At 54.5% G+C, this 12,891-nt stretch overlaps 2 protein-coding genes across 2 annotated transcripts in view; both read left to right on the plus strand.

Moving 5' to 3' along the window:
• Nucleotides 1–1,347, plus strand: part of VOLCADRAFT_105755 (uncharacterized protein) — a 4,597-nt gene extending 3,250 nt beyond the window's left edge. Inside the window, exons 5-6 of the mRNA XM_002952900.1 lie at nucleotides 385–482; nucleotides 1,062–1,347. Coding sequence (XP_002952946.1) covers nucleotides 385–482; nucleotides 1,062–1,325 — 362 coding nt within the window. The 3' untranslated portion in view covers nucleotides 1,326–1,347. The remainder of the gene's footprint in view (nucleotides 1–384; nucleotides 483–1,061) is intronic.
• A 4,144-nt stretch (nucleotides 1,348–5,491) lies between these two features.
• VOLCADRAFT_93708 (uncharacterized protein) lies at nucleotides 5,492–7,788 on the plus strand (the record flags this gene model as incomplete). The annotated part of the gene is made up of 3 exons (XM_002952901.1): nucleotides 5,492–6,079; nucleotides 6,257–6,884; nucleotides 7,541–7,788. 3 exons carry the CDS (start codon nucleotides 5,492–5,494, stop codon nucleotides 7,786–7,788), a joined length of 1,464 nt encoding a protein of 487 aa, XP_002952947.1.
• Between the last annotated feature and the right edge of the window lie 5,103 nt (nucleotides 7,789–12,891).

A 12,891-nucleotide genomic window follows, 5' to 3' on the forward strand; every position in this document is an offset into this window, starting at 1 on the left:
GGGGGCGGGGGGGTTAGATGCTGGGGTTTTGNCCGGGGGGGGAAAAGGGAGTATGAGTAACGAATGTGTTTTCGGGGCGTGGTCGACAGAGAGGTTTTATGTTCCTCTTGACTGTTCTCCTCCTCCTCCTGAAGTTTTTGCCCCACTTCCTATGTACCACACCCCCCACACACACACACACACACAACACACACGCAAGCCATCCTTCCCCCCTTTTTTTCCCCTTTCTTACAAACCCCCCCACACCCTCCTTTCACTTAAAGTTTTCAAACGCGCTCTTTTTTAACGCTTTTTCAAACTGTTGTTTTTTTTCCTTTCCCTGCTTCCCCCCCTTGGGTTGATCCTGTTCGTCTCCCACTCCCGCCACCCGCTCCCCCCCTGTGTAGCGCATCATCGAGCGGACCCTGACCGACGAGGAGATCGACAACCTGGCATTGGTGGCGGTAGCAGGCATTGCGGCGGAGGGCCGGGAGTACGACGAGGTAGATGTGTGCGAGTTCGTGTGGATTCCCCTTTAGGGGAAGACAACCCTTCGGTTGTTTCGTTTGGGAAACCCTTATAAAGCAACGGCTTTTCACAACGAAAACACAAGTCTTCTAGAATAATCAGACCCAAATAGCCGAATTGGTGTTCGTGTGTGTATGTGTGTGTATATTGATGTGAAAGGTTGGGGAGAAGCGTAGGGAAGATGGCGCCCTCAGCATCGCCTGTGCAGTACGAAACCCGCCCCCCCCCCGCTTTCCATTCCCCCGTCCCTTTCCATCACAATTTCCTCTCCCTTCCTCTACCGTACAACTGCCGTACCCCCACAGAATTTTCCACTCTCCCGAACACATCGATGCGCACCACAGTCGAGGTGCTCCCCATCCCATCACACACGTTTAAAATCCCTAACCGCCAAGTACCACTCAGCTGCCTCAATTTTGCAGTGCTGATTTTTGCCTTCGCAATTATTTGCTGTTTATATTCCTCAAAAAGCTGATTATGTTTTCTTTTATCCGTAACACCCTCACCTTTTACCCTACAACCAACACCACCGCCACACCGTTGTATTTTTTCAGGTGATGGGACAAACCGCCGACCTAACCGACTTGCAACGGCTTTTGCTGCGGTCCCGTACTCGCCTCAGCGACTCGCAGCAACAGAACGTCACTCGTTGGGCCGTGTGGGCGGCTGCGGGGTTGCTCCGGACCAATGCCGCCGAGCATAAGGCCCTGGTGGAGGCCATGAGAAGAGGGGCAAGTGTAGCGGGTTGCGTGCAGGCGATTGAGGCGGCCTCTGCTGCTGCTGCTGCTGCTGCCACTGCCGGCAAGGGCAACAATTAACAAATAATGTAACATTTCTAGTAATCTAGTAAGATTATTAGAACTATCACATTAATGGTATCATCTATGGAAGGATAAGGCTGGTTAAAATTACGGAAAGAAAGGGGAAAGCACATTGGAAATTGTTGTTGGTGTTGATGGGGTGATGTGAGGTATGGCAGTGTTGCCTGCTAGGTGCTGGCGAAAAGAGAGTGAGTGCAGTGTTGGGAGCGGCAGGTGGGCTAGTCGTGGCGTGGCGCGGTGGTTTGCGTATGTGAGCAAACAGGGGGGAAAATGCCATCAAAATGACATCAAATCCTTCCTCAAAAAAGAAGAGGGGCGTGAGAGGTGCAGACAAGCCGACATGACTTTTGTGTGCAGTGGTGTTGCGGAGAGACAGAGAACCCGAAACAGTTCCTGTGTCCAGTAACAGGTCCAGGTGGTGAGTGTGTGTGGTGGGTTGGCACATTGTGGGGTGCGGTGAGCATGGTAACCAAAAGAAAGTGTGTCTCTCTGCAGAAGAGGCAGGGAAGAGGCAGGGTGAGAGGGAGACGGACCCTGTTCTCAATCTCCATCTCCCCCCCCCAAACTCAAAAAACCGCTTCAAACGGCTTCCCGGAAGACGTGAGGCAGATGTGTGCAGAGAGTGAGTGAGAGGCTGATGAGGCGAGTACGGCACTGCTACATGTCGTGGCGGAGTGGCACAGTCGTGGCACAATCGTAATATGTTTGTGTGGGGTGGGGTGTGGAAGTGGGTGTGGAAGTGGGGTGGGGTGGGGTGTGGAAGTGGGGGTGGAAGTGGGAGCGGAGGGCAGCAGAGTGGAGCGGAGGGAAGTGAAGCACAGCGGGAGGGAAGAAGGAAGAAGAGGGAGCGGAGAGGGGGAGGGGTGACTGGGGCGACTCCTGCGGAATGCGGTGGCAGGATGGGAGCATGCGCGAGTAAGCGAGTGACATGCTGTATGTATGTATGTATGTATGTTGTTACAGGTGGTCCACACGTTGGGCAATCTGCTCACCAACATGTCGCTTGGGGCAGTGGCCGTGTCGTTCACGCACACCATTAAGGTATGCAGGTGTATATGTATGTATGTATGTATGTTTGTTGTTACAGGGTGGTTAACTTCGCCAGCGGCCCCTTTCCCGGGCAGTCCCTGCTCTCCCCTGCTAGAGGGGCACCCTAATCCGTCACCCCATCCGACTTCAGAATGTATTCGTTGGGTTCGGCAAGTCACCACCAGCATTCAACCAAATCTAGCGGATCAACGGCGCATTAATTTAGTTCCTGGTCAGCTCGCAAGATGATTTTATCACGTCCTACATCGTCCATATGATGGGGGGCCACCTCCCATTTTAACACTCCTCCAACACCCGAGGAGCCGGCAGGCGGATTTGAACCCGGGTCGGCCGGGAGCAGAATCCAGGCCTTAACCTCTGCCAGCCGCCTGCATTGTATGTACATATGTATGTATGTATGTAATACATTGATACGGGCGTGACGCTGGCCAGGGGCACCATGTATGTATGTACATATGTATGTGTGAGCAAAGCGAGATCTTTGCCGCGCTTTGAATGGAAAGTGTAAACTCAGAAAACAATTCGTGCGACTGCCCGGGAACATGGCAGGTAAGGACTTGTGTGCAGCAACCCGCCGCCTAATTCCCTCAATCCGGTGCGGTTTTGGCCCCTCCCTCCCCCCCCCGTCGGTGTTTCGACCTCCTGCTGCTGTACAAACACTTGTGCAGAACTGCATCGCACTGATCTGCTATCCTCTGTATCCAATGCACTTCCTCCGTGTTTTGAGTAATGCATGAGCTTCATTCCTTCTGTCAAGGGATATCAGATAAAGCCATGGACCCTGTTGCTAGCACGTAGACGGCTAGACGTGCATAAAAAGCAAAGAGCTGAGCACAGCCTGCAAGGACAGCCAAGTATGTTTAGCTACGGTGCATATATTATAGCCCGTGCTTCCCCAGCCCTTTGCTGTCCCGTTATCCACACTTATACTTCAAAAAAAAATGCTACAGCGCCCTGTGCAAAAGGCTGCGACAGCTGTACTACAGGCCTTGTGACTACGGTATTTGTTTCCAGAAAGTTAAAAACTAAATCTATTTCAATGGAGAAATGATTCTTTTGCACAATTGCTCCGAAGGCCGTACGGGACTATGTTATCTGTAGAGGCTATTTCGACAAGCACTGTTAATAATACGGCAGGCCTCTTCATTCTGGCTAGGAGAATCTTAACAGTGGCGATTATTGGCAGCGCCTCGCAAGTCCTCTGTGGTGTGGGAAGGGGCCATGGGGGATGTTTTTCAAGGCAACGAAAGATGGGAAGGGGGGAATGACGGGGGGATGTGTAGGACGAGCAGAAGTGCGAGAAGGCGAGGCCCACAGGCCCGCCCTTGGAGCAGTTCAGATATCCTGACGTGCGTATGAGCAAAAGGGCGTCGAATGGGGGATTACAAATCTCCTGCATGTTGCAATCGGACATGTTTCTTAGCAACGTCACGATTTCCCCCTCTACGACTTCCCTGAATTTTTTGCCTTGGGCAATGGAGTTGAGGCTGCTGCTATGGGGGGTTCAGCTAGGGCCTTCTAGACGTTTCCGGACGACTTGCATGCAGGGTTGCGACTGGGACGCTTGGTACATGGACTGCTGGAGTTACAGCCACAGCTCCTATTCATGTATTATATGCGCTTCTTCAGGCCTTTGTCAATGTGGCCCCGGCCATGTGTCGGAGGGTTGAGCGATGTGGAGTTGGAACTCAAAGACTGGAGTAGGAACAATCCTCAACAAGGCGTCAATACGCCAAGAAAGTGTTCGCGGGCATTGTTTTGTTGCATAACAACAGGTTCCGTATTATGAACCAGTTATGGTTCGCGCCGTTGCGAGTGGAAGTCATTTCAAGCGAATGGTCGCGATTCTGCATTTTTGCGCATTGCTTGATTTGGTCATTTCCCGCGGCATTCGAAACCTCATACGCAAACTGGCGGGTCGGCACGTGAAATATTGCGTTCCTTGCGTAACCTTGTGCCATGGCACCGAAAATGTAATAAAGTTTTATTTGTATAAGTCCTCTGAATGGCTCTGCATGTCGTACTGGGCTTCGCAGGAGGACTGCCAGGGATAGGAACGCGCCGAAGCCATTGCCTGATAAGAGCAGCACAAGGCATTCGTGTTCTGCTATCACAGTGGAGTGGTGAAAAGGCAAAATATTCAGCCTTTAATTTCAGCCACCGATTGGGACGGTATATTAATGTGGCGGTCGCGGTGCACGGGCAAGTGGATGACTACCCGACTTTGGAATCAACTTATCACAAAATAAATATGAGATGAAAAAATAAATAATTTTTGCATTGTGGTCAAGTGTTTGGAGTTATGAAACATGCAAAAAAGAAACTGACATGGTTTCCAAGCCTCGGGTCTCGTAGGACAATCAACGGTAAAGATAAACTTATACAATGCATATAGCGAATCGTCCCTGGTTCATTCTCAGTCCAGTATTTCATGATGATAGAATATAAAGTCCTGTAGTTCTGCGAACATCCCATAGGACATCCCACTTCTTCGCACAACCACTATATCAAAATGGATATGCTTCTGACATTAAATTTAGGGTAAAATAGACTCAGGATTCAGGAAAATCCCGCGACCCGTGCGGGAGTTCGCATACGACAAAGGAGGGCCTTTCAGTTACCCGAGGAGTTACAAATTGAAGACGCAGGAGGATAGGTGAGTTAGGTCTGTGATCCGCACTCTGGAGAGAGAGTTCGCCTCGAAAGCGGTACATAAGGCTCTTGTCACTTGACCGTCTCCGAGCGGGATCAACTTGACCAGTCCAGCTATGGTAGTAATTTGTGCATAAGCGTCTTTCATTATTAATAGGGCCAAAAGGTGGGGGTGATTTCTGGGTCGTAATTTGACTTGCGCTTGCCAAGGGGCTACGCCGCGGCGCCGGATGCGCGGCTGAGGCAGAAAGAAGCGCCTCAGCCCGCACAAAGGTATGCTGACGTTGTGATTCACTATCAGGCAGCAGCCTGCTTGCTGAACGCCGCCATCGACCTCTCAGGTTGAACGAGGGGCTCAACTTAGCGGAGCACACAACCTTTGCAGCCCATACAGCCTGCCAGACAGGGCGCGCATGAGCTGGAGGGCGTCAAGCTCGGGCGGGGGGCCAGGCTAGTAGCCGATGTTGGGGCCTTGGGCTTTTGAGGCTCAAGCCGTGGTGACCGAGCACGTGCTGACAGGACCACTAGCTCGCTATCGCCATGGCTCCTTGGATGAGCTTGGCGGCCAGGTGGTGCTAATGAAGCTCTGTGTCTCAAACGCTTTGGCGGGCAGCATAATTGGGCGAGGCGGACACAACCGCGACCAGCTTCAGCTCATTTCTGGTGGCGCTCGCATCCAGTTATCAAGGCCAAATGAGCTATACTCTGGCACGTCGGATAGGGTGTTAGTCCTGACAGGGACCCTGGGTTCCTGCATAACGGCCCTGTTTGCGATTTCTGGCTGCCTTGGAATGCCGGGACCGCTACCGTTGGAGGCCGTTTTTATGGGTGTCAGCACCCAATGGAAACTCATCCTGCCGTCTAGCGTTTGCGGATATATTCTCGGCGCTGGAGGTCGAACCGTGCGGGCCATCACGGCGCAAGCCGATGCGAACATTAGCATTTCCGCAGAACCTGATAGGGACGCGGAACTGCCAAGAGAGCGGATCGCAACGATTTCAGGCGGCTGCTTGCAAACTCTTCGCGCAATGGGCATAATTGTTGACAAGGTCAGGCTCGCAACTTTGTTGCTCTTGCTTGAGAATCCATACTTATAAAGTAGCGTCAGTGCCTCATGTTTTTTTCCATTCGGACTCGGTCAAACTTCTACTGTACCAAGTCCGTGCCCGTGCAGCTCGCGATCTCCTTCCTTCCCTTTCCGCTTTTCGTTTCCCGCCCCTTTGCAGCTGCTTACCAGGCCATTTTTAGAGCCGGGTGAGCCTTCGTTCGAGGGGCAGTTTCCAAGCAGTCGTATGGCCCTCCTGGCGCGGACCGGGCACCTCAGGAATCCGCCAGGCCTGCTGCAACGACACATGCCGCCGCATTTGCTGCAGCAACAACAACATCAGCAGCAACCGCAACCCCAGCAGCAGCAACACCAGCAGCCACCTACGCTCACGACAGCGCAGGGGCCGCCCCTCTACGCCCAGCCTCCAGCCCCCGGGACGTCTGCTTTTGTCTATTTTCCTTTGCAGCAGCTGCAGCCCGCCCCAGCGCCGGTGCTGCCCCTGACGGCTGCGCCTGTCGGCATGGCGCACGCGCCTTTGGCTGTCCCGGTCGCAGCGGCTCCTCCTGGCCCCAGCGCTATGCGCGCCCTGCCGAGGATGCCCAGCTTGCCCATTGCGACCGCTGTGGCATCTGCGGCCATGGCGCCGCCTCCGTTGCCCGCCCCCGCGCCCCTGCCCCCCCATGCTGGCGGTCCGCTCCCGCCGCCTCCTGCACCGCCGGGGGTTCAGCCGGGCCAGCCGGATGTCTTGGGCCCGCGGCTGGAGGTCAGCATCGAGGTGCCCGAGAACCGCGTCGGCTTGCTGATAGGTGCGTGTGTGAGTTGCGCGAGGCGCGTCATTGCGCTTTATTATGTTACCGGCCTCGTCCACCTTTCTGTTTGTCTGGGGACCTGCATGCGTTGGAAATGATGTGCTTTGTTTGCTTGGTAAAGTTTGCTGGTCCCCCACGTCCGTGGTCATCTGTTGGCGATCTGGGTCAATCTCGATCTCTGTTGGGTCGATTTCGATCTGGGTTTCGCCTGGTCTGGCCACATTCAACACGGGCCTTATCAATCTGAGTCGCCAGGTCTGATCCAACGGCATCTGGTGGAAAGAACACATGCTTCAAGGCATCCGCGATCAATCCGCGAGGAATGCTCTGCCTATTATCGTGGAAGGCCTGAATAGCTGGCTGTCGTTGCAGTATAGGCTTTGTTTGTTGTTTTCGTGAACGCTTGTGACGGTATGCCTTCCTTTCGCAGCAAGCGCCTTTCCGGGTCCATCCGCGTCCCACGCCCCGACTAGACTTCAATCAGCTTGTTTGACCTCATGGAATTGATTTGCTTAATCATGGAGCGTCTTGATGTCCGGACCATCACGACGACATGTGCAGTCAATGTTCACACGTCCGGCGGTGAATATAAGCCGACCTGACCCAAATCGACCTCGGATCTGACCCAAATTGACCTCTGGCCCGATACGCAGGCCGGGGAGGTGAGACTCTCCATTGGATGCAGCGCCTGTTGAACGTCAGCATCAACATTGCTCGCCGGCCGCCGCCACCTGCTGGCGAGGGTCCGCTGCCCGACGCCCTGCGGCGTGTTACGATTTCTGGGGCTCGGAACGCGGTCAACATCGCGCACGCGTTTATCCTGCAACGTCTGACGGGCTCTCGAGGGGCCGGTGGTGGTGGTGGCGGTGGTGGCGGCGGCGAAGGCCTGGCGCGGCATTAGTCTGTGGCCTCGTCGTCCCCGGCGCACTACATCGTGGTCATGGTCCTGGCGCTGGCCTTGGCGGCGGGTCTTCTTTCCTTGTCGGCAGCTGCCGCCTGACGGCCTTTTTCCTTAAGCGTGTGCCCCCGCTCCCTTTACAACGCGCGCGCGTGCAACCGAGGCTGCGAGACTGGTGATGGTGCCCATATCCTGGTGGGGCCCTCGGAGCTGCTGCTATCATTTGCAGCAGCAGCGAGGAGACCCACAGGAGCAGCGGAAACGTCAACACCAACGACAAGAAATTCCGCAGCCCTCGTCGTCACGCGCGCAGTTGTGGCCGCGATGAAGAGAAGAGGAGGTGAGGACCGCAGGCGGCCTGCCTGCCTGCCTGCCAGGCAGGTAGTTAGAAGCGAAATGGCCCTCTGCCCACTTCGCGCCGCTGTTGGTACGCCCTCTTGTGCTCGCACCCCACATAATCATCTTTTTGTCTTGCTCCGGCTGCGGCGAGGAGTGGGTTGGTGGGTTAGGCGGCCTTGGTGGTGCGTTGCGAAGCTCTGCGACCCGAAACCCGTCACTAGCTCGAGGGGAGGATATGTGGCTCCCACCGGGCGCGGTCCCCCCGTTGAGAGTTGTTGTGAGAGAGCCTGTCGTTTGGACGGCGATGGTGCTTTTGAGTTCCTTGAACCACTCTCCTTTGCTACGTTTTCACAGCCTCGATCGTTCACTCACTCTTTACCGTTGTACGGGTCGCTCGTGCGGTGGGGTGTTGACGGGGGGAAGGGGAGGGGAGAGGGCGCTTGTTCTCACGCAATCGTAGGCAAGTTACATGTCGGTAAAATCAAATCAACAGGTGATGGTGGTGGTGACCACAGCCCCATCCAATAACTGACAAGCTGAGAGACTAAGTAGAAAGCAACACGCTTGTGTCACAGCGCGAGGAAGTTGCTCGAGCAGGTATGTCAAACGTCTTGTAAGTGGTGTACGCTATGGTAGCTTACTTGTTGTTCTGTCACCCCGTATGTGTGTATGTGTCTCTGTGACACCCCCTGCCGCATGCTGTATCTCAGTTTTTTGGTGTGCTTGTGTGGATGTGCTTGGCGCAGTGCGGCACGCCGGCCGTGGATGCCACTGTCCCTTATACACTGCGTGCACGACACCTTTTTAGTATAGCAGTCTGCTGCTTGTTCGCATGAATTGAAGATGAAGAGATGTTTTTTTGTAGCAGCTGCGTATGTCGGTTGTGCTCAGGGTATACCGACATGTTCCGGTTGGTCACATGCCTTCTTTACGACCGTGCACAATCATATGGGGGAGGGCAGTCATTTCACTTGGTGCTTTAGCACAGATCAGCACGTTCACGATATAGTTGGGGATGGATCCAAAGTGTGGGATGGCGGTCGTTGTGGTTGTTTTGGCCATCGGTGTGCAGCCTGTCCATTACTACCATGCACAAAAGCCGCCTCCTCCCACCTTGGGTCTGAACCCCCAGACATTCGGGGCTTCTGGCACCGCTTGCATGAAGCGCTGGTTTGCCTGGGCGCATGCGTGCGCTGCGAGTCAGAACACATTCACGTTGAATCGCTTTGTGTGATGCCAGGTCTTGCTTCGATGTTGTTGGTCGTTGCGATGAGCAAAGAAATGCGAAGCCGGCTCGGCGACAGTTTGCAGTGAGAGTAGTGCGTGCATCCCCCGCCTCGGGATATACAGACACAGAGACGGTATAAAAACGCACACAGTCTCACATATAGGAAATATATCCTTGGCGCGGGGCGCTGCCGTACGGCAGCTGCAAAAGTCGAATGCTGTCGAAGTGGTCTGCGCGGCTTGGCGGCGGCGGGCGGCGGTGTCCACAGCTCGCTTTGAGAGAGGTGTTTGACGGAATGCACTCTTGTGTGGCCCTCCTGAGTATCTTGGAAGAGCTGATATACATTATGGAAAAACTGATCATTATATTCACATCATGATACTGTCGTGGGCCTCTAAATGCCCAGAATGCGTATATTCGACTCATTCCATTATTTTGTCTCGTGCTTCACATCTTTAATTGGAATAAAGGCGTCGCTGTTGCGGCTTGCAGCGGTTGCATGGTGATGGGCCTTCATTCCATGTCTGCGCGGGGTAAGTTTTTGTTGTGCTCCACATGCGTTGCGTTTAGTGTTTAGTGCGTCGTCATGCAGTGTGGTGCTTGGGCGCGCTCGTGTGTTTGGTGTTTTTTTGGTTGCCTCACGTAGCTCACTCTTTGAGTTGTATCATCTCATTTTCCGTGTTCGATGTACCTCGGTTGCTACATATAGGAAGGAAGGTCAATGTCACTTCATATCCGGGCTCCTAAACTGTGTTTGGTTGTGTTGCCACAGCTGTCCGTCACAAAATTTAATTTCTTCGCGGCATTGAACGCGCCCTCGTGCGTCTTCGTTGCCGTTGCTACTTGTTGGAAGGAACGGCGGTCCGCTATCTCCCACCCACCCACCGGGGCGGGCGGGCGAGCGGGCGAAGCTCTTCCGGAGTTTTGCGTTTATGTTATCTGGTGTTGAGCAGGTGATGGTTGGATTGTGCAGGCGGTTTTGCGCTTCACGGCAGCGCAAAAGGAATAGAAATGGGGGCTTAGGGGGATTCTGAGGAAGGGCGGGCGGGCGGGCGGCTTAGCTAGTTTTACCATGGAATTCACCTTTTGTCATACCATTTAAACAGTCTAGTCAGGCGTTAGCCTTTTCTATTGCTCAATCCTTCGGGGTTGGCGGCTTTTAGTAGCAGCGTGGCGGCGGCGGGAGGTGGATTAGCCCTGTGGCCCTTCCGTGTCCTCTCCTAGCTAACCCTCCTAGCCTAACCCTGAACCGGAGGAGCACCGTGCGGTGTTCGTTTGCGGGGTTTGCGATTTGCGTTCTCTGTCCTCCCCGCTTTTCTACAGTGTGGAGAGAGGAAGGAGGCGAGGGGGGACGATGGACGAGAGGGGCGTGTATAGCGCGCTCCTTTTAGGGGGAGGGGGAGAGGCTACCCGCCGTCAATACGCTAGGTTCTTCATGTTGTACTCCACGACATGTATGAGAAGACCACACATCGGAGGCGTTTGTGTCTCACATTCATTGTTCAGAAATCATGCTTTTGTAAGGATTCACCACTTTCATATTTTTTTGTTTGGACACGTATGCGTCGATCTGGGTCAACGGCAGCCATCTCGGTATTCAGATAAACACAGTAATACAAGTCGGACCAATAAGCAACTAAACGTTTGTGTTTCTGCAAGTTTCTGTTCATCTGAGTGAGGGGTTCAGAACGAACAGCACCGGCGGCAGGACAATGCTCTGGCCAGGCCATGCTCCCGCAACCGTAGCTTGGTCCTGTTTGTTCTATCGCGGTACGGTATGCCTGTGGCACCATCATGTAGCTAGGCGCGGCTGCTGGCAGATCGTCAACGGTACGCTCCGCTTTTTAGCGTGTAAAAGCAACTGAAAAGCTCTAGCTCTGAGTGCTGAAAAAGTCGGAATAGTTGAGCGTGGGAAAAGAGGTGCTGCACCATTTCTCGATTTGTGCCCATCCCATCAGCACTGGGCACATAAGCAACATTGGGCCAGATCAGTAGTACGGTGGGGGACCACGTGCGAACCCCTGGTGACGATGGTGCTGCACAAGTTGCTGTGCCGTAACGGGCAACAAGAAACGGCCATCGCCAGAGCGACTGGATGCGGTCTTAGAAAATGATGCGATGCAGAGCGCGGAAATGTAATGTAACCTTGTCTAGATAATGACAAGGTGCCTATCGCGCAAGGCACCTATTTCTTAATCTGTCGGCGTTTCCTGGTAACGCAACTTGCGGCACATTCGCAAACCCCTTCCCGGTTTCTTACACATTTTCAGGAATCAACAACTCTCGATTTTATGTTAAGCATCTAGCCTAGCTATCCCTTGTGCGCGCGGGCGGCGTCATCCTTCAATCGGAACGAGCCATGAGGACAGCCCGAGCTGGCGCCAGCGCGCCTGACTGGGAAAATCCAGCCGTTCTAGGTATAAACAAACGGGCAAGCCACGCTCCCCTGCGCTCTTTCCAAGATCTCGAGTCGGCTGTCGCCATCTTCCGTCCTCCGGTCATGAGCACCAACCCCACCTTGCTCCGCGTTACCGACGGCGTCGCGCGCCAGCGAGCAGCTGACGCTCAAGCCTTGGCAACACGTGGTGTGGCACCCTCACCTTCTAGCGGCTTGCGCAAGCTGTCGGGCTGCGACTGGGCATTCAAATTGTACCGCAACCCAGGGGAAGTGCCGCCCGAGTTTCCGGACCCCGCCTACCGTACAACCGACTGGACGCAGGTTCGTCATGATGCGCGCTATCCATGTGATCACCGCCCGCTTGTGATCACTGTCATGAACAACGAACCTCCCCCCGCCTGCCCTTCCGCTGCCATCCTTATTACTACCCCCACATGTTGCGAACAGATCGCGGTGCCCCTAAACTGGGAGTGTGCCGGCCACGGCATCCCAATTTACACGAATTTCGTGTACCCTATCCCGTTGGATCCCCCGTTCGTGCCTTTGGAGGACAACCCCACCGGGTGCTACAGGCACAACTTCGTGCTGGAGGAGAGAGACGTCGGACCTAGCGACAGGTAGGGGGCGATACGTGTGTGTATGTATGTATGTATGTATGTATGTATGTATGTATGTATGACGTTGATTACACTGTGGGCTGAAAAGCCGGGGGCCCAGGGCCGAAGCACAGCGCGGGGGGCGGGTGCATACGGCTGGTTAGTCTCATGCACTCCGCCCCCGGGTCAGGCCGCACGGGAAACGACGGCCGGCACGCAACAGCGCTTGTTTGGCGCTCCAACTAGACGGGATCTATGCCCGTTGGTCTCCTAACATAAACGAAGTCGCAACTGGGGGGCTCTTCCTGCCGACCGAACGAACCGAGCATCTCAGAGAGCTCGCTACCAGGACTTGGGCGACCGGGAGCCCGACGAGTCTTCCCGGGCTGGGGAGGTCACCAAGCTCAAAAATCCTCACGCAAAAAAGAGCGCAAAGAGCTCACACCACAAGACGCCAAACAGCCTCCTGAGACTACTACCCTCCTCCGCCTCTCCCTCCCTGGGCTAGTCCAGGGGAGATAGCCCCCGTCGAGGGGGTAACACCG

The sequence above is a fragment of the Volvox carteri genome, assembly GCF_000143455.1.
Source record: "Volvox carteri f. nagariensis unplaced genomic scaffold VOLCAscaffold_33, whole genome shotgun sequence".
In the NCBI taxonomy this organism is placed as follows: domain Eukaryota; kingdom Viridiplantae; phylum Chlorophyta; class Chlorophyceae; order Chlamydomonadales; family Volvocaceae; genus Volvox; species Volvox carteri.